Source organism: Sparus aurata, chromosome 3, assembly GCF_900880675.1.
Source record: "Sparus aurata chromosome 3, fSpaAur1.1, whole genome shotgun sequence".
Taxonomy (NCBI): domain Eukaryota; kingdom Metazoa; phylum Chordata; class Actinopteri; order Spariformes; family Sparidae; genus Sparus; species Sparus aurata.
In genome coordinates this window covers 2,918,545-2,940,209 of record NC_044189.1, presented here as the reverse complement: position 1 = coordinate 2,940,209, position 21,665 = coordinate 2,918,545, and the positions used below count along the sequence as shown (strand labels likewise).

Genomic DNA, 21,665 nt, shown 5'->3' with positions numbered 1-21,665 from the left:
TCAGGCAGGAGATACAGGTCCATGAAAACAAGAACAAACAGACCACAAAACAATTTTCATCCATCAGCCATAAGTGCATTGAATAGTGCTACTAAAGCATGGTTCTCACCACTTACCTTTGTCAAAAGGGCTATGTGCAATTTTTAAATGTAAATGTGGATGTATGTAGGGGTGTGTCTCATATGTGTTTTTAGCATTAATATGCATACAGTAGTTTTTATTCATGTACTTACTTATGCATTTACTACCTCCTGTTGCACTGAATAAGGACTGCCCTTAATTTTGTTGTACCTGTTACAACGACTATAAAGATATTCTTTTCTATTCTTTTCTATTCTATTCTAAAAAGTGAAATAATTGACTCAATGACATAAACAGTCATTACAATCCATAATGTGATGGTTTTCATGTCAGTCTGGTGCACATCCCTTCAAGGACACAAAACTTCAATTTCTCTTTGAATTAATTAATATTAGACAGACGACATTTTGAATCATTTTTGAAGGTCCATGAACCAAAAATCATATTAAATTGGTGCTTAAAATGTTGAAATAAATTCATATAGATCAAAGTAGAAAGACTACGGAAAAATTAAAACAAAGAAAAAGTGATCAGGAAATAATGGAATTGTCATCTGAGTGACTGTGTGCTTTAATCTGACAAATGTTCATCATATATCATATATGTTGATAGAAAGAACACAGTAATGTTTAGACATGTTTTGAGAAAGCTACACAAACTTTCAAACTGGGATCAATCTGGAGAAAGAGAAGGAGATATCACTTTAAGCAGATGATACTCTGATTTATATTCCTATTGCTGAATTGTTGTTATTTTATTAAGATGTTTTTATTCAGAAAATGACAATAATTTCAAGAACAAATTTATCTTCTTAAAGGCAAGATGATTATGATAACAAGTGACTTGAAAAAAAATACTAAAAAACTGTAATGTTACAAAAATTAACAAGAGTACATTAAACAAAAAATCTCATATATCATATATGATGAAAGAAGTACAAAGACATGTCACATTTATAATACAGGTAATGAAATCTTTATTGTTGTAAAATGTTGAAACAGAAGCAAGAAGACATTAATGTTGAAACATGTTGAGAGAAAGAGAGAACAGAGAGAGAGCTGAGAGCAGTATGAGAGTAAAACCAGCAGCAGAGTCCCAGTGAGTCAGGTCAGGACTGGGAACACTGGTCTCTCCTCAGTGTCTCTGAGACTGGAGTCTGGGAGCCCTGGGTGGCCTCACAGGTCACAGAGCCCACCTTCCTCCACTGGTCTGCAGGGAGCCTCAGGGTGCTGCTCCAGCTGTAGCGGCCGTCCTTCTCCAGCACCCCGGGGCTCCTGCTCTGCTCCCAGCTGCTGCTGCTGCTGCTGCTGCTGCTGCCGTCCACCTTCCAGGACAGACTCCAGTCTGAGGGGAAGCCCTTGTTGGCCAGACACATGAGCGTGGCCTTCCCCTGCTGCAGCTCCTCATTGGAGGGGGGCAGCACCGTCAGGGTGGGGACGACTCGACCCACTGCAGAGAGAGAGATTCATAAAGTTTATATGAGCTCAACTAAACTCCATCCTGTTGGCTGCAGCAGAGGAGCTTCTAGTTCTGTTGGTCTTCCTCAGATTGGATGAAACTGATCTTGAATGTTTCACTTCCCTCTCTGAGCTCAGTAACCATGGCAACAGACAGGCATCACTGCTGAACCATGACGACAGACAGGTTTCAGTACTAAAGATAAAAAGTTAAAACTGGCACACTGTAAATCTAGTGCATACTTTATAATTAATAAACTTAACATTCAGAGGTTCATGGTGAAACACACGATGAAGATTGTGAGACTTTTAGTGTTTTAACTCTCTTAAATATTTCTAGTCTCGAGCCAAAACCTCATAAATGATCAAATGTGTTTGTTCTCTTCATGTCAGCAGAAATCATCACTGAACAGTCAGGCTTCATTACTGAAACATTCAGATTCATTCTGTTAAATACTCAACTACTTTTTAAAACTCATGAAGAAAATTGTGGACTGACTTTGAAATAGTTTGTCTGGGAGAAACATGGTGTAATACACATGCACATTAAACCCTGAACCAAATGTTACTGACAGAATTATTGAGTCAGAATATTTAAACTTAACATTTTAAACATATTTTTTTCAGACAGAGTAATGTTGAGTCGTTTTCTACTAAAAATGTGTCAGAATTTTGAAAATTACAGATAAAGTTTGAGAGGAGTGGATTTCAGTCTAGTTAATGACACTGTGAAGCCTTCAAGAATTATTCTAAATATATCACATTTCAAATATCAGATAGAGTATTGCTATAGGGTCTACAGCCATGAAGTTCACATAGAAAATATACAACATTTGTGTTATTAAAGGAGTCAAATGCACTTACAGTTAACATTCAGTCTAGTTCCTCCACCGAACGTCCACCACAGTGATACAAACTCATTGAGCCGCCGTACAAAAACCTCTGACTGTAGAGAGACACGGCTCTCTGACTTTGACACTAACACACTCAACAAACACGTTCCCAGTTTACCCAGTTTATGTTATAGTGGCTGATTATAATGGTTTAAGTGTTAAACACAGACTGTAAATGTATGAATATGTATTTAATATTTTTATTATGGAATGTCAAACTTCTACAAGCTAAATTAATTTGTCTTTGAATTCAAACATTTCAAATAAAAGCATTTTAATAACACCTAATTGAAACTAATTATCAGAAACATGTGTTCATTGTAGATCATGATTTAAAACAAACAATTTCCAATAATTCTGTCAACAATGATGTTGAGTTGTGTGGTAGTAAATTACGAGGATTTCACAAAATACTCAGAAAAGTTGACCATCAACCTCAAACCAAAGAAACATACAAATGAGCTCTGACACATTCCTAATCAATAATCTGATACAGTGATTGATCCATTGATAACCAGCATGATGAGTAATCCAAGTCCCTGTTGGAGTCAGTCAGAGCATTTCCATAGAGAGCCACTTTGCATCAGCAGCACCATGCTCCAGTGCTCTGGGAGAGTTTATAGTCCTGAGAGTTGAACACTGGATGACTGACAGCTGTCCTTCATGACAACAGAAGACACAGAAATCCTCCTCATCAAAAACATGACTTTGATCTGCGTCCTCATCTGGACTCTCCTCTGCTGCTGCTTCACAGGTAAAGTCCAGAGAATCAAACTCCTCTCCTCTATCAACATCCGTCCCTCTGAAATGAAGCCCACAAAACCATGACGCTGCTTTATGTTTTTGTCTCTGTGTCCTCAGAGTCCAGAGGTCAGATCACAGTGACTCAGCCTGGAGCAGTGAGCTCTGCTCTGGGAGGCTCCGTCACCATCAGCTGTAGGACCAGTCAGAGGGTTTATTCTTCTGGCAGCACCCACTGTTTAGCCTGGTACCAAAAAAAAGATGGAGAAACTCCTAAACTTCTCATTTACTATGCTAGCAGTCGAGCATCAGGGATTCCAGGTCGTTTTACAGGCAGTGGATCAAACTCTGCCTTCACTCTGACCATCAGTGGAGTTCAGGCTGAAGATGCAGCAGTTTACTACTGTCAGAGTTATCATGAAATCAACAGTCAGTATTCGTTCACACAGTGAAAAACCGTCGTACAAAAACCTCCCTCAGTCAGACTGAACAGAAACTGAACTGACTGCTGCAGCTGGAAGCTACTGCAGAGACTGATACACTTCACTGAGGACACACACACACACACACACACACACACAAATTACAAAAAAAAATCATAATGTTTTAAAGCATCATAAACCTTTGACAACAACAGTTCACTTAAAGCTTGAAATACATTTGAATGACAATAGTATCTATTACTGTCCAATGAAAAAGACACAAAGCAGCTGTGATAACTTTCTCTGACATTTACTTCATTAAACAAATCAGTAAAAAGTACCTGCCTCAGGATACCACAGCTAAACACTGTCAGGCTGCACTGAAACAACTATCAGACTTAACCTGCATCACATATTCTCATCAGTTTTCCTGATGATCTAACATTACAAAATGCTGCTCAGAAGAACTGTGAGGATATAAATGATCTATTGTTTTAAATGAAGACATCAACACGAGTTATTCTTGTAATAATATGCATGAACATCAGTGAGTTGATCAGTTGGCCTTTATTTTTTTAACATTAAGAGAATATCAGCTTTACCGCAAGATACATAAATACACTTTCAATCTTTGATGAATCTGAAGAAAGTGATGGAGTTATCACTTTACACAGATGATACTCTGATTTATATTTCTACTCAAAACTCCTTTTCATGATTTAACCTTTAAAATGTAGATGTTAAGAATAGTTTCCAGGAACAAAATCATTTCACCATTGAGGATAAACAGCTTTGTAATCCATCATTCAATAATGGTGTACATATGTATATATCACCCATTTTAACTGAACAGATAAAAGTTAAAACGATATGGAAAATTATCCACAGTCTTAAAACCATTAAAACAGAATTTGAAAATATGACTTTATCACTGTTTTGACTCCTTTGCAGAAATAAGATTACTGTTAGGAATGCATCATATATGTTAAGGAACACGTGATGTTTATAATTGACATGAGAAAATATTTTATTGTTGTAAAATATTAAATCAGAAGCAAGAACACTTCAGTGTTGAATCATGTTGAAAGAAAGAGAGAAAGATTACTGCAAGTGAAACATATTACACTTTCAAACTGTGATCAATCTGGAGAAAGAGAAGGAGTCACTGTCCTGTTCTACATTAAGAACTGTACTGACAACGTCACAGGGGATAAACGCATCGCGGTTTATCCCAACCAAAAACCCTGGATGTCCACGGAGGTTCGGTCACTTCTGAGTGCCCGAAACTCAGCCTACAAGTCAGGTGACAGGGACCAGTACTGCGTGGCAAGAGCAGAGCTGCGGAGAGGCATCATAACTGCAAAGGAGGCCTATAAGAGGAAAGTGGAAGACCATCTCACCAACAATCAGGGCCGCTGAAAGTAATTTTGAACAGGGGGTGCTGTGAAAAAATTGTTTTTTTGGACGAAAAACCAATAAACAGATTGAGATTCACTACTTTATTGTCATATACACTTCAGTGCACACAGCCAGGGTCTGTAACACACAGACATCAACAGTTCTCAAATGAATATGCGCTATTAATCAAACTTCACAATAACGCTACATAGATTTGGTCAGCTGGCATGAACCTGGGTCACTGCACCATCCATGTTTATGTCACACGCACTCTATTAGCTCCAAAATCCTTTTACGCACACCACAAGGAAATAATCTCTAACTATTTAAGCATGTTATTGAAAATCTCTCCACATCCATTACGCAAAGATCACACGCACAAAATAACACTTTCCGACTCCATCTCAAACCTTTTTTCACACACCACAAGGAAATCATCTCCGACTATTTAAATGTTATTTAACAGGTCTCTACATCCATTACGCACAGAACACACGATCAAAACAACACTCTCCATCTCCATCCCCACCGCCTTGCAAAAATACTCTAGTGTGACGTTAAACTGCATGAATATGTGAAGGTGCGCGGCGGCATCATGCTCTTACTTTGAGCTGCAGGCAGGGTGCCCTGGTTACAGGTGTCAAAATGTCGAGGTGCGCTCTGGGGTCGTGGAGAAGGTGCGCTCGGATGAGGCCACGGACATGGATAGGCACAGGCATAACTCAATCAGTTTTTCTGTCTCTAAAAACATGGCTCTTGTTTGTGGCTGGAGCTTTGTCAAACATGATGCTACATCTTGGACTGTGACACACTTAGACCCTCTGTCTTTTGTGACATTGGCAAGCTGCTTGGCGATGCTTGGCCCAAGCATTTTGAGCTGGAGTTCAAGGCGGTCTGCGTTAACTTTTGTCCAATCACGCGAGGTTGGGTTGCAGGTGCTGGGGCTGTCGGTGCAACTGCAGGCAGAGGCAGGCGGACAGTCTCCTCACTCCAGCTGCTCTCCGTTGTCGTGGTTGCGGTACTAGGGTTCTTCTTCACTGGTGCTGGTTTTCCCAAAAAATCCGAAATGCGTTTCTGTGCTTTGTTTCCTCCTCGTTTCTGTCAATAGACTATGTACATTTACTAGTCTGCTGCTGCCATGGATGTATGCTGCATGGAGTGAGCGGGAAACCTCTTTACTCGGCGGCCGACCACTAGCCTGCCTGACGTTGACAACATAACTTCCGTGAACCAGTGTTGATTAGACCTAAAAATAAATAAATTAAAATCCAAAATACATGTAATAGCTTATGTGTGTCAAAATCATTTCCCAAAATATTCATAATGAATTTATAAATTGTGCAAAAATATTTTTAATACATTTTTTAAAAATTACCCTCTCGCCACTAGGGGCTGCTGCAGCACCCCCAGCACCCCCACTTCCCGCGGTGATGCCAACAACAACTCACAGCTGGTGTGGCAGGGACTTCAGAACATCACCAACTACAAAGGCAACACACCTGCTACCACCATCGCTGACGCCTCGCTGGCAGAGGAACTTAATCATTTCTTTGCTCACTTTGAGGTAACGAGACCACGCACAGCTGCGTGGCCACCACAGACCTCCAGCCACAACACACTCACTCTCCAGGAACATCAAGTGAGGAAGGTGCTGAAGGCTGTGAATCCATGTAAAGCCGCTGGACCGGATGGTGTACTTGGTAAAGTACTTCGTGCTTGTGCTGACCAGTTAGTGGGAGTCCTAACCAGGATATTCAACCTCTTACTAACACAAGCCACCATCCCCCCCTGCCTGAAGTCAGCCTCCATAATTGCTGTCCCAAAGAAGCCTGCCCCAAACTGCCACAATGACTACAGACCCATTGCTTTGACATCAGTATTCATGAAACGCTTTGAGAGACTCATCCTGCACCACACCGAGGCCTGCCTCCCTCTAAATCTGGATACACATCAGTTTGCTTATAGAACAAACAGATCCACAGAGGACGCCATCACTACTGCCCTTCACATAGCACTCAGCCACCTCGAGAACTCAGGGAGTTGCTCTTTATAGACTACAGCTCAGCCTTCAATACGATCATTCCTGACATCCTGGTTGACAAGCTGACTGACTTAGACCTCCCCACCTCAACCTGTGCCTGGATCATGGATTTCCTCACCAACCGCCTGCAAACAGTCAAAGTGGGCTCCCTCTGCTCCTCCACCCTGACCCTCAACACTGGCTCCCCTCAGGGTTGCGTGCTGAGTCCTCTCCTGTATGCCCTATACACCCATGACTGCACACCCGTCCTCCCCTCCAACTCCATCATTAAATTTGCTGATGATACCACAGTCATCGGCCTTATCACTGGTGGGGACGAGACAGCATACAGGGACGAGGTCAAAAAGCTGGCAGAGTGGTGTAATAAGCACAATCTATTGCTAAACACCAGTAAAACCAAGGAAATTATCATTGATTTCAGGAAGCACAGAGAGGATCCGACGCCACTCTACATAAATTGGGACTGTGTCCAGCAGGTGTCCTCCTTTCAGTTCCTGGGGACCCACATCACAGAGGATCTCTCCTGGACTGCCAACACAAGAGCGGTGGTGAAAAAGGCCCAGCAGAGACTGCACTTCCTAAGAGTGTTAAAGAGGAACTGCCTGGAGGAGAAGCTGCTGGTGGCCTTCTACCGTACCACCATAGAGAGCATCCTGACGTACTGCATCACAGCATGGTACACCAGCTGCTCAGTGGCAGACAAGAAACAACTACAGAGGGTCATAAAAACTGCCCAAAAAATCATCGGCTGTCCCCTGCCCTCCCTGGAAGACATCGCCAGCGCACGGTGTCTCAGCAGGGCGAGGAAAACCCTCACACCCTGGACGACACCTGTTCAACATCCTGCCCTCTGGCAGGAGGTACAGGTGCCTAGAATGCAGGACTAATAGACTCAAGAACAGTTTCTATCCCTGGGCTATCAGATCCCTCAACTTTAACTCCTAACACATGACATTATCACCCGACACGTGTGACTGGATGACTGAATGTATGCCTGTACACTGTCTTATTTATTTGCTATTTATTTATGTCTCTTTTTTTTTACCCTTTTATCGATGCACTGATAGGAGAAGCACTCCTAAATTCCGTTGTATACTCGATGTACAATGACAATAAAGGCTTTCTATTCTATTCTATTCTATTATATTCTATTCTATAACAAGTGACTTAAAAAAAGTTACTAAAAAATTGTATTGTTTGCAAAATTAATGAGAATACATCAAACAGAAAGGACTATCCAATAAAAATCATCCGTCTTAAAACCATTAATCTCAATCATATTAATCTGGGAAAAATGTTTTCTGTTCTGATGTGACTGTGTGCATTAATCAAGGACACGTCACATTTATAATAAAGGTAATGAAATCTTTATTGTTGTAAAATGTAGAAACAGAAGCAAGAACACATTAATGTTGAAACATGTTGAGAGAAAGAGAGAACAGAGAGAGAGCTGAGAGCAGTATGAGAGTAAAACCAGCAGCAGAGTCCCAGTGAGTCAGGTCAGGACTGGGAACACTGGTCTCTCCTCAGTGTCTCTGAGACTGGAGTCTGGGAGCCCTGGGTGGCCTCACAGGTCACAGAGCCCACCTTCCCCCACTGGTCTGCAGGGAGCCTCAGGGTGCTGCTCCAGCTGTAGCGGCCGTCCTTCTCCAGCACCCCGGGGCTCCTGCTCTGCTCCCAGCTGCTGCTGCTGCTGCTGCTGCTGCTGCCGTCCACCTTCCAGGACAGACTCCAGTCTGAGGGGAAGCCCTTGTTGGCCAGACACATGAGTGTGGCCTTCCCCTGCTGCAGCTCCTCACTGGAGGGGGGCAGCACCGTCAGGGTGGGGACGACTCGACCCACTGCAGAGAGAGAGATTCATAAAGTTTATATGAGCTCAACTAAACTCCATCCTGTTGGCTGCAGCAGAGGAGCTTCTAGTTATGTTGGTCTTCCTCAGATTGGATGAAACTGATCTTGAATGTTTCACTTCCCTCTCTGAGCTCAGTAACCATGGCAACAGACAGGCATCACTGCTGAACCATGACAACAGACAGGTTTCAGTACTAAAGATAAAACATTAAAAATGGCACGCTGTAAATCTAGTGCATAGTTTATAATTAATGAACTTAACATTCAGAGGTTCATGGTGAAACACACGATGAAGATTGTGAGACTTTTAGTGTTTTAACTCTCTTAAATATTTCTTGTCTCGAGCCAAAACCTCATAAATGATCAAATGTGTTTGTTCTCTTCATGTCAGCAGAAATCATCACTGAACAGTCAGGCTTCATTACTGAAACATTCAGATTCATTCTGTTAACTACTCAACTACTTTTGTAAACTCATGAAGAAAATTGTGGACTGACTTTAGAATAGGTTGTCTTGGAGAAACATGGTGTAATACACATGCACATTAAACACTGAACCAAATGTTATTGACAGAATTATTGAGTCAGAATATTTCAACTTAACCTTTGAAACATATTTTCTTCATACAGAGTAATGTTGAGTCGTTTTCTACAAAAAATGTATCATGATCTTGAAAGTCAAGAATAAAGTTTGAGAGGAGTGGATTTCAGTCTAGTTAATGACACTGTGAAGCCTTCGAGAATTATTCTAAATATATCACATTTCAAATATCAGGTAAAGTATTGCTATAAAGTCTACAGCCATGAAGTTCACATAGAAAATATACAACATTTGTGTTATTAAAGGAGTCAAATGTACTTACAGTTAACATTCAGTCTGGTTCCTCCACCGAACGTCCACCACAGTGATACAAACTCATTGAGCTGCCGTACAAAAACCTCTGACTGTAGAGAGACACGGCTCTCTGACTTTGACACAAACACACTCAACAAACACGTTCCCAGTTTATGTTATAGTGGCTGATTATAATGGTTTAAGTGTTAAATACAGACTCTAAATGTATGAATATGTATTTAATGTTTTTCTTGTGGAATGTCAAACTTCTACAAGCTAAATTAAGTCTTCTTTCAAAGTAATTTAATTAAAACATATCAAAATAAAAGCTTTTTAATAACTCCTGCTAATAATAACTAATGATCATGAACAAGTGTTCATTGTAGATTATCATTTCAAAAAAACAAACAATTTCCAATAATTCTGTCAACAATGATGTTGAGTTGTGTGGCAGTTAATTACGAGGATTTCACAAAATACTGAAGAAAAGTTGACCAGCAACCTCAAACCAAAGACACATACAGATGAGCTCTGACACATTCCTAATCAATAATCTGATACAGTGATTGATCCATTGATAACCAGCATGATGAGAGTAATCCAAGTCCCTGTTGGAGTCAGTCAGAGCATTTCCATAGAGAGCCACTTTGCATCAGCAGCACCATGCTCCAGTGCTCTGGGAGAGTTTATAGTCCTGAGAGTTGAACACTGGATGACTGACAGCTGTCCTTCATGACAACAGAAGACACAGAAATCCTCCTCATCAAAAACATGACTTTGATCTGCGTCCTCATCTGGACTCTCCTCTGCTGCTGCTTCACAGGTAAAGTCCAGAGAATCAAACTCCTCTCCTCTATCAACATCCGTCCCTCTGAAATGAAGCCCACAAAACCATGACGCTGCTTTATGTTTTTGTCTCTGTGTCCTCAGAGTCCAGAGGTCAGATCACAGTGACTCAGCCTGGAGCAGTGAGCTCTGCTCTGGGAGGCTCCGTCACCATCAACTGTAGGACCAGTCAGAGGGTTTATTCTTCTGGCAGCACCCACTTTTTAGCCTGGTACCAAAAGAGAGATGGAGAAACTCCTAAACTTCTCATTTACGTTGCTAGCACTCGAGCATCAGGGATTCCAGGTCGTTTTACAGGCAGTGGATCAAACTCTGCCTTCACTCTGACCATCAGTGGAGTTCAGACTGAAGATGCAGCAGTTTACTACTGTCAGGGTCATCACTACATCAACAGTCAGTATTCGTTCACACAGTGAAAACCTGTCGTACAAAAACCTCCCTCAGCCAGACAGAACAGAAACTGAACTGACTGCTGCAGCTGGAAGCTACTGCAGAGACTGATACACTTCACTGAGGACAAACACACACACACACACACACACACACACACACACACACACACACACACACAAACTATTATCACTGACACTCGTTATCCACCAAATATAATATTTGAGCAGAAATGCCATAATCTGCTATGATATGAAACATAGTAGAAAGCATGACACCAAAACTTTAAAATGCTTAGCCAGTAGGTTTTAGCCAGCAATAGTGAATAGTCAGGAGTGACCTGAATAACTTCACCATCACTAGCTAGAGGACAGAAATGACCTGCCTGATATTTAAAGACTTTAACATTTAATATATCATGGTCAGCTGTGACCTGAATATCTCAGCTGGCAACAGCTTGAAGACAATGTACCTGCTAGACATTTAAATGCCTCAGACAGCAATGGCAAATGGTCAGCAATGACTTGAATAGTAATACATTAGTCAATATGATACATTCTGATCAACATAGTGAAGGTTTAGATTATTCGTCCAATTTTTGACCTACTTCATGTAGTATAGCTGATGATAGAACAGCAGATGTTTACATGCATCAATATGTACAAGAACTTACCAAGCAAAGAGGAGTTGATTGAATACAATTGGCTTCATGTTACATATGACCAATGACCATTATTGTACAGAGGAATTTAGAAATATTGGCCCATCTCTAAAAGAGTGTTACCTGTCTAGCTGAGGTAAATCAAGAATGTTATAGAATTACAGCAATGTTCCTCATCCCTTGAGTTAGATGAGGAAACTCAAATTTACAGGAAAAGACTTCCCCTGCCGCAGCTAGACACTGGTACAATAAAGACAATTGTTCAGTTTGGAAAAGCACCTTGGAAACTCTGAACCAAGAACCAGTAGTGCAGGAAATGGTTTGGCAACAGCAACAACATGATGTGGACAGCTACAGTTCAAACTTCAGCTCAGTCCAAACTAAGAGCACAGGAAATGTGATATTTTATATGGTAGTGAATCCTAATGCAAGTTATGAATTAAGATATTCCTGACCTCTCTGAATTATATCTACTTTTGCTGAATACCACCCACCTGTAGGTTTATTCTTGGATGTATGAGACAAAACTCATAGGGAGGGTCCAGGTTGACATAACTGAAGCATTTCCATAGAGAGCCACTTTGCATCAGCAGCACCATGCTCCTACGTTGCGGGCAGTCAACCTGAGGAAGGCGACCGGACCTGATGGCGTCTGTGGACGCGTGCTGAAGGACTGTGCGGACCAGCTGGTGGGGATCTTTACTAAGCTCTTCAACCAGTCACTCTCCCAGTTCACTGTCCCATCCTGCCTCAAGTCCTCTACCATAGTCCCCCTGCCCAAAAATAACGAACATCACCACTCTCAAAAACTACCGGCCAGTAGCACTCACCCCTGTGGTGATGAAGTGCTTTGAGGAACTGGTCCGTAGTCACAACATGTCATTCCACTCTCCCACCTTTGATTCACACCAGTTTGCCTACAGGGCTAACAGATCTACTGAGGATGCCGTGGCCACAACCCTCCATGCTGCATTGTCCCAACTGGAGCAGCAGGGGAGTTATGCTAGGCTGCTCTTCAAAAACTTAAGCTCTGCTTTTAACACCATCCTTCCCCATAGACTGCTGTCCACACTGTCTGATATTGGAATACCATACTCCACCTGCCTCTGGATTAAGGACTTTCTGACACTCAGAGGGTAAGAGTGTGCCCCCGTACATCCACGGCCCTCAGCCTCAGCACTGACTCTCCCCAGGGCTGCGTGCTGAGTCCCCTGCTCTACACCCTCTACACCCCTGACTGCACCCCCGCCCACCACAGCAACACCTTCGACAAATATGCAGATGACACCACAGTAGTGGAGCTCATCTTGAGGGTGGACAAGTCCGACTACAGAAACGAGGTGGAGCGATTGGTGGAGTGGTGCAGAGTTAACAACTTGCTCCTCAACACATCAAAGACCAAGGAGCTCATCGTGGACTTCAGGAGGAAGAAAACGGACATCCAGCCGCTGCTCATAGGCGGGACCTGTGTGGAGAGGGGCTCCGACTTCTGCTTCCTGGGAGTCAACATCATGGAGGACCTGACCTGGAGCGTCCACACCACTGAGCTAGTGAAGAAGGCCCAGCAGAGACTTTACTTCCTGAGAATTCTCAGGAGGAACAACATCCCCCAAAAACTGCTGGTGTCCTTCTAACGCTGATCAATTGAGAGCATCCGGTCATACTGTCTGTGTGTGTGGTTTCCAGGCTCTCAACCATCATACAGGACTCATCACACCCCGGTCACACACTGTTCAAACTACTGCTGTCAGGCAGGAGATACAGGTCCATGAAAACAAGAACAAACAGACTACAAAACAGTTTTCATCCAACAGCCATAAGTGCATTGAATAGTGCTACTAAAGCATGGTTCTGACCACTTACCTTTGTCAAAATGGTTAGGTGCAATTTTTAAACGTAAATGTGGATGTATGCATGGGTGTGTCTCCTAGGTGTTTTTAGCATTAATATGCATACAGTAGTTTTTACTTATGTATTTATTTATGCATTTACTACCTCCTGTTGCACTGAATAAGGACTGCACGCAGGACCTGGGCACACTCATTCCAACATAAGCGATGTTGGAAGGCTTTCTTATCGCTCACAGATCTGGTTACAATACAACATTCATACACATTCATTTTATCTTAAGCAACTTTTAAAGCTCAGCGAAGATTTAGGCTCATGCACAATTCAAGGTGTGTGCAGTCAAGAATATAATATAAAGTTAAGTATCACACTAATTACTCGGTGGACAGTCAGATGATATTAAAACAGCTTGGGTTTTGATTATTACAACCGATGTTTGTCTGTAGTTAATTTAATGCAGAGAACCGTGGTTTTGGGGTGGCCTCACACGGCGGCACCATAATAATAATGTAGGATACTATGTGGGCCTGACATGGGCAGCACCATAAATATATAATGTAGGAGACACTGCTCACACACTACTTTGACATATATATATATGATTATTAATCACTGGCAATTAATATTACACTCGTTAAAGGGGCACCACCTCCGTGTTTAGTTATTGGAATAATCCAGAGGGCATTATTCCAAACATCTAACTGTACCAGTTGGCTTGGACAGTTAGAGTCTATTCAAAATCAATTTATTCAGTCTCAATATTCTGAAGTAGTGAATTCTTTGCACGTATCCATCGGTTCTCCATATTAAAATTAAGTTCCAGACAAAGACAAACGATTATATGTTTATTGACAAAATAATTTGGGTAAAATAAAAGACATGAAAATTTTAGACAAACAACAGATAACAGAAAATGTAAAGACTGTAATTAGGAAAGTAATAAAGTCGTGTGACCGTCGGTAGATGGTAAAGTTAAAGGGTCGGGTTATATATATATTAAATATTACAGGAGTAATTTTTAAAACTACGAGACCCTAATCTTAATTCTCTTAAGTTCATAAGATAGAAGTTAGAACTTAGACAGAAGTCAGAACTTTAGACACCACTCATTCTCACGTGTGTGGATCCAGCTGCATGAAGACGTTCAGCCGGTTTTGTCTGGGAGTCAGGAGGCACTGAAGTTTGGTGTTCTAGAGAGTTCTGGGTTGGACTACGGCACGGCGCGTCGGTCCAGTAGCCAGAGGGAAGGCCGGTACTCTGTTGAGGAACCCTTGGTCCGAAGGCCCAGCGGGGGTTTCCGCCTTGGGAGCGCTGGGGGCAGAGTCGGTCTCGGCTGGGAGCACACAAAGTCTCTTTCGTTGGACTCTTTGCAAGGCTTGCAACGTTCTTCATCAGATGATCACAGTCTTGAAAAATACTTTTGTTGGTGGTTTCAAATAGTGGTACTCAAGTTCTGATTCTGAAACTAATTCAACTTCTTCTGAATCAGGCGGTGATACTTTAACAGTATAAAATCAAAAAAGAAAAGAATTTGTTCTATAAAAAACTTGAATAAAAGTAAAATACTTAAAGTAGGGATTCAATTTGCTTGTCTTAGAGCTTGTTGCAAAAATAAAGTAAAGATTACTTTTAAAAATAAAAATAAAAATAAAAATGAAAAACAAAGAAGAGAAGAGAAGAGAAGGAGAAGAAGCGGGGGGAGAAGAGGACAGGGAGAGAAGCGTGTCCAGAGAAGAAGAGAGAGCAAGAAGAGGGAGAGCAGAGCAGAGGGGTCTGTTTATGACCTGCAGCAGGGGCCGGCTGACAGTGTCACACCTCCTGGGATCTGAGTTGAGGCTCTCAAAATGTTAATCTAACTATACTATTGGATTTAATGTTTTGAAATCATGTGTTAACCTTCCCAAAACTTCACCATCTTAAAAGTCGAATTTTTGTCTTCGTGAAAAGATGCAACATGATAATGATCATTTGTCATTCAAGAGAATTATAACCTGATTAAGACATGAAGCACTTAAGTATACAACATATGACAATAAAGTATACAATACACAGTAGAACCAAGGACTTATACATATTCCTTGTAGTTCTATCTTTAACAAAACATATCAGACATTTAACTGGTAAATAATACAAGTATTACACAAGGAATGATGATCTTCAAATCTCTCCTCCATCGACAAAGGGGGGGGGGGGGGGGGGGTTCTGTTAACCTCAAACTTATTGAGTAATAAACTTCATTTGACTTGACAATAACATAAGAAAGATCTGTTGAATGACCTTCTTACACTATTTTTGGAATCTGCTAAAATTAAGAAGTTGGAATCGTAGTTTATCAGTTATTTAGGACGTATTTGAATTTGGGTGAGTACAGAAGACAGCAACTGGAATGTCAGACCCAGGAACAACAACGGTCGTAAATAACAGTTGGACATGTGAGGAGAAGAACACACAGATTAGGTTTCCCATTAAGCCTTCCCCCACTGGAGAATGTTCCAGAGGCAGAGAAATGTAGCTTAGTAAAACATCTTAAATCACCACATCTATGTTAGAAACCAGTCCTTCTTCCTTTTGGTGTGACCAAAGAAAACTCTATCGGGCTTGACCTTGTTTGACCTGAGGAACAGGGGTTCATCTTCTTTGGAGGAAGAGGAACAGACCAGATGTGCTTAGTCGTTGTAAATTACAAAAGTAGATCTCTGGTGATCTGTTTATAGCAAGGTAAACAACATCTTCCCACTCTGTGAAGAGGAGAGGAATTTGCCAGGCCAGGATATGGGGGCTTTCAGTCCCATATGCTGGAAAAAGGAGTCGATTTGGGTTCAAGGTAATCATGGCCGAAATGAGACCACTTTAAGATGCAGAGGCAAAGGCTTGTGTTCCTACAAGAGTGATGGGTGTATCAGTGTAAGAAGAGAGGCAGATGAAGTGATGCACCCATCATGCCTAGTGCCTACTGTACCAGCCGGTGGGGGCAGTGTTATGATCTGGGGTTGTTGCAGTTGGTCAGGTCTAGGTTCAGCAACATTATGTGCCCAAAGAATGAGGTCAGCTGACTACCTGAATATAGTGAATGACCAGGTTATTCCATCAATGGATATTTTCTTCCCTGATGGCACAGGCATATATTCCAAGATGACAATGCCAGGATTCATCTAGCTCAAAGAGTGGTTCAGAGAGCGTGAGACATATGAATTGGCCAATACAGAGTCCAGACCTTTACCCCATTGATAATCTTTGGAGTGTGCTGGAGAAGGCTTTGCGCAGTGATCTGACTCTTCCATCATCAATAAGATCTTGGTGAAAATTAATGCAACACTGGTCAGAAATCAATCTTGTGACATTGCAGAAGCATATCGAAACAATGCCACAGCGAATGTGTGCCGTAATCAAAGCTAAAGGCGGTCCAACAAAATATCAGGGTGTGTGACCTTTTTTTTTTTTGGTGCCGACAATTTCAAATCAATTTACTCAATCTCAATATTCTGAAGCAGTGAATTCGTTGCACGTATCCATCGGTTCTCCACATTAAAATTAAGTTCCAGACAAAACAAATGATTATATATGTTTATTGACTAAACACACACATTTTAGACAAACAACATATAACACACAAGGTAAAGATTGTAATAAGCAAAGTAATAAAGTTACGTGACCGTCGGCAGATGGTAAAGTTAAAGAGTCAGGTTTTTATATATTAAATATTACGGGAGTAATCTTTTAATACTAACAAGACCCTAACCTCAACTTTCTTAAGTTCATAAGATAGATGTTAGAACTTTAGACAGAAGTTAGAACCTGAGACAGAAGTCAGAACTTTAGACACCACTCATTCTCACGTGTGTGGATCCAGTTGTATGAAGACGTTCAGCCTGTTTTGTCTGGGCGTCAGGAGGCACTGAAGCTTGGTCTCTTTGAGAGTTCTGGGTTTGACCACGGCAGGGCGCATCGGTCCAGTAGCCAGAGGGAAGGCCGGTACTCTGTTGAGGAACTCTTGGTCCGGAGGCCCAGCGGGGTTTCCGCCTTGGGAGCGCTGGGTGCAGAGTCGATCTCGGCTGGGAACACACAAAGTCTCTTTTGTTGGAGACTCCTTGCACGGCTTCTGAGGCAGACGATGGACTGCAACGTTCCTATCAGATGATCACAGTCTTGAAAAAGAATTTTTCTTGATGTTTCAAGGTGGTTGTCAAGTTCTGATCCTTTCACTAATTCAACTTCTTCTGGATCAGGCGGTGATACTTTAACGTTATATTAAAATCAAATCAAAAAGAAAAGAATTTGTTCTATTAAAAACTTGGATAAAAGTAAAGCACTTAAAGTAGTTATTCAATTCGCTTTCTTAGAGCTTGTTGCAAAAATAAAAGTAAAGATTACTTTAAAAATAAAAATGAAGAATGAAAAATAAAGAAGTGAAGAGAAGAAAAGAGAGAAGGAGAAGAAGTCAGAAGCAGAAACAGGGGGGCAAGAGAGCCCGGAGAAGAAGACTCCAAGTCATGACTGAAGTCAGGACCCAAAAGAGAGAAGCAGAGAGGAGAGAGAGAGATCTCTACCCCAACCAACATCTACCCCCACTTTCTGTCATCTGATGTGAAGAGAGAAAGGACTCTATTGTGTTTAGTTGTTAAATTAGTAATAGAAGGTCTCCGATGATCTGTTTATAGCAAGAGAGCAACACATCGTCCTACTCTATAGGGAGAAGAGGCCATAGTTTGGCCTGAGGAAGAAGGAGTTCATCTTCTTTGTGAGGGGGGAGAAGAAGGGAATATTCAGTCAATCATATAGGCTTTGTTTGTTAAGTTAATCTTGTCTTGTGGTTGAGAGGTCAGAGGTCAGAGGACGGGGAAAGGAAGCAGAGCCTCGTGATGGAGACATAAGGGCTGGTGTTCCTACAATAAGTAGGGCCCTCCTTCTTGTGCTCCGAATGACGCTCACTTCCAGGACAGAGGTGTTTGCCCGTGCAGGTAATGCTCCGCGCTGCTGCTGCTCCTGCTGCTGCTCCTGCTGCTGCTTCATTCACGTATCGCTCGGTGTCCTCATGCTTAAAGCCTGTGTGTTTTCACTGCAGAGCAGCGATCGAGTGCTCTGTACTCCGTTTGATGCCTGGTTCTCTTGGGCGGTGGTAAGTGTCCTCTCTCTCTGCGTTACACCGAATGCTATCCTGCAGCTATGTTAGTGTGGTCACAGGTAGATGTTCACTGCTCTCTCTCCCTCCCTCTCCCTGTGCAGGGTTGACTCTGAAAAAAGGTATGCTACCTTAAATTTAGCTCTCAAAAGCCTCAGTTAATATAGCTTAGCCATTCTAAGTGAACCCTGGGTGAACGCTTTTTCTTTAAGATATTTTTGTTGAGTCCCCTTCCCCTTCACTAGCTCTTTCCCCACCAGTAGGCCTCAGCCCCTAGGCTCCGTTTTCATTAATTGGCATGAATGGCAATTTTTGTCAAAATATATATACATTGTATCAGTAAAGTATTTTTGTAAACTGGGAACCACGTGTCTTGTCTGTTGAGTGGAACGAACCTATGTTTTTGATAGCTGTTAAATAATTCCTTGGGTGTAATTCCCAAAGTGACGTTGTTGAGCAACCTAAGATTCACATAGAGAGCCTTAGCCGCGCCACATAGACTTTACTGGAAACACTTTCTCCTGGCACAGGTAGACCCTCGTACTATGAGGACAATGTTTAATTTAAAAACGTGCCTCTGAGAACTGATAAATATACGGCCAATCCAAAAGACGTGTGAACCCAGAAGAAAAGACTAATGTAATGAGAACATTAAGTGGTGAGGAATTAAACAAATGCAGTGCCTTTAAAGATGACATGATACTCTTCAGTTGAGTTAGTTGCCCAGTGGCCAAAATTTTATTGCATGGACTTGAGACAAAGAAATCTGTCATTTCCATAGAGAGCCACTTTGCATCAGGAGCACCATGCTACAGTGCTCTGGGAGAGTTTATAGTCCTGAGAGTTGAACACTGGATGACTGACAGCTGTCCTTCATGACAACAGAAGACACAGAAATCCTCCTCATCAAAAACATGACTTTGATCTGCGTCCTCATCTGGACTCTCCTCTGCTGCTGCTTCACAGGTAAAGTCCAGAGAATCAAACTCCTCTCCTCTATCAACATCCGTCCCTCTGAAATGAAGCCCACAAAACCATGACGCTGCTTTATGTTTTTGTCTCTGTGTCCTCAGAGTCCAGAGGTCAGATCACAGTGACTCAGCCTGGAGCAGTGAGCTCTGCTCTGGGAGGCTCCGTCACCATCAACTGTAGGATCAGTCAGAGTGTTTATGTTCATAACGGCTACCGCCTGTTAGCCTGGTACCAACAGAGAGATGGAGAAACTCCTAAACTTCTCATTTATGATGCTAGCACTCGAGCATCAGGGATTCCAGGTCGTTTTACAAGCAGTGGATCAAACTCTGCCTTCACTCTAACCATCAGTGGAGTTCAGGCTGAAGATGCAGCAGTTTACTACTGTCAGGTTGAACATAACATCAACAGTCAGTGGGTGTTCACACAGTGAAAAACCGTCGTACAAAAACCTCCCTCAGTCAGACTGAACAGAAACTGAACTGACTGCTGCAGCTGGAAGCTACTGCAGAGACTGATACACTTCACTGAGGACACACACACACACACACACACACACACACACAGAGTACAGTCAATCTGTACAGACAGGTGAATTAAGTAAACATAAAAGGTTATTACAGACTAAAGATTAACAGATGTTATGTGCTGATGAAGTCGTGACAAACAGTATTTGGTGCATCAACTCTGCAGGGAGATTTTGTAATAAAGGAACATCTGTCCTAATTAAGGAGATAATTCCTCCACAAATAAGAGGGCCAGGCATCCCAAAAAACACAGGCAGTACTTCACCCAAGCAGGCTCACTAACCAAGCAGGAATGAAACAAGCCATGAATATTTGAACAGAAATGCTATAATCTGCGATGTGATGAAACATACTAGAAAGAATGTCACCAAAACTTTAAAATGCTTAACAAATTGGTTTTAGTCAGCAACGGTGAATGGTCAGGAGTGTCCTGATTAACTCCACCATCAATTGCTAGAGGACAGAAAAACCCTGCTTGAGATTTAAAGGCCCCCAGACAGCAATTGCAAATAGTCAGCAATGACTTGAATCGCAATAAATTGAAAAGTATGATAAATTCTGATCAACATATTGTGGGTCTGGACTAGTCGTACAATTTTAGACCTACTTCATGTACTTCAGCTGATTATAGAAGAGCAGATTTTTACATGCATTATGATGTATGAGAACTTTTCAAGCACAGGGAAGTAGATTGAAAACAATAGGTTTCAGGTTACATATGACCAAATACCCTTATTGCACAGAGGAATTCAGAAATACTGGCCCATCTCTAAAAGCCTGTTACCAGTCTAGCTGAGGTAAATCAAGACCCAGCTGCTCTTATAGAATGACAGCAATGTTCGTGGTCCCTTGATTTGAGGACAAGAAAAACCAACTCCCAACAAATAATTCCTTGTGATAATCATGCTAGATGAGGAAAATGAAGACCAGATGCTATTTAAGAATTAATAGGAAATAGTTCTCCTGGCACCAGGGCCGGCTCTAGCCCATTTGGTACCCTGGGCGAGATAATCCCCCCCCCCCCCCCCAAAAGAAAAACAAACATCTGAACCAACTGAACACTCACAACAGTTTTATTTGAACAACAATGAACTTTCAAGTCACTCTTTCCAGCATGTGTTTCAACTACATTTCAACTAAATTCTACACACCTGAACTTCCTTGCAGCAAAGGCATTTATTGTGTCATTAAATGACACTTGCCTAGACACCTCACGGTTTATGCTCATCAGTGTAAGTCCATTTAAATGCTTCTGAGACATGGCGGATCTCAGGTGTGTTTTGATGAGCTTCAATTTGGTGAAGCTCCTCTCTGCAGCAGCAACTGGCACTGGAATGGTGACAGCACCCACACATTTGGATACATTTCCTTCAGTTTCTTCTCCTGTAAGAAGCTGAGAAGTTCAATAGTCATCATTTTACCTTTTGGCAATTCTGGGAAAGTCTGCAGTTCCTGTGCCAGTTCCTTCTAGTCCAGGTCTGACTGCCCATTACAGCTTAGTGTGTTGCTGAGTGTTTCACAGTGTTTTCTTATCTCCTCCATGGGTAGGGCAGGGAAGTTGACAGGTACACCAAAGTTCTTCTC

General features: G+C 41.9%; 4 gene segments (V, D, J or C); 2 read left to right on the top strand and 2 right to left on the bottom strand.

Annotated features, from left to right (window-relative positions):
* Positions 1-1,201: 1,201 nt before the first annotated feature.
* LOC115579248 (Ig kappa-b4 chain C region-like) lies at positions 1,202-2,556 on the bottom strand (the record flags this gene model as incomplete). The annotated part of the segment is given in 2 exon segments: positions 1,202-1,530; positions 2,403-2,556. Coding segments are annotated over 2 exon segments (483 nt in total), but the record flags the coding sequence as incomplete, so codon positions are not given.
* Positions 2,557-8,372: 5,816 nt separating this feature from the next.
* Positions 8,373-9,783, bottom strand: LOC115579532 (Ig kappa-b4 chain C region-like). The segment is given in 2 exon segments: positions 8,373-8,874; positions 9,747-9,783. A coding segment is annotated over 1 exon segment (267 nt).
* A 706-nt stretch (positions 9,784-10,489) lies between these two features.
* LOC115579247 (Ig kappa chain V region 3381-like) lies at positions 10,490-10,980 on the top strand. The segment is given in 2 exon segments: positions 10,490-10,541; positions 10,649-10,980. Coding segments are annotated over 2 exon segments (384 nt in total).
* Positions 10,981-19,496: 8,516 nt separating this feature from the next.
* On the top strand, positions 19,497-19,987 carry LOC115579246 (Ig kappa chain V region 3381-like). The segment is given in 2 exon segments: positions 19,497-19,548; positions 19,656-19,987. Coding segments are annotated over 2 exon segments (384 nt in total).
* Positions 19,988-21,665: the final 1,678 nt, after the last annotated feature.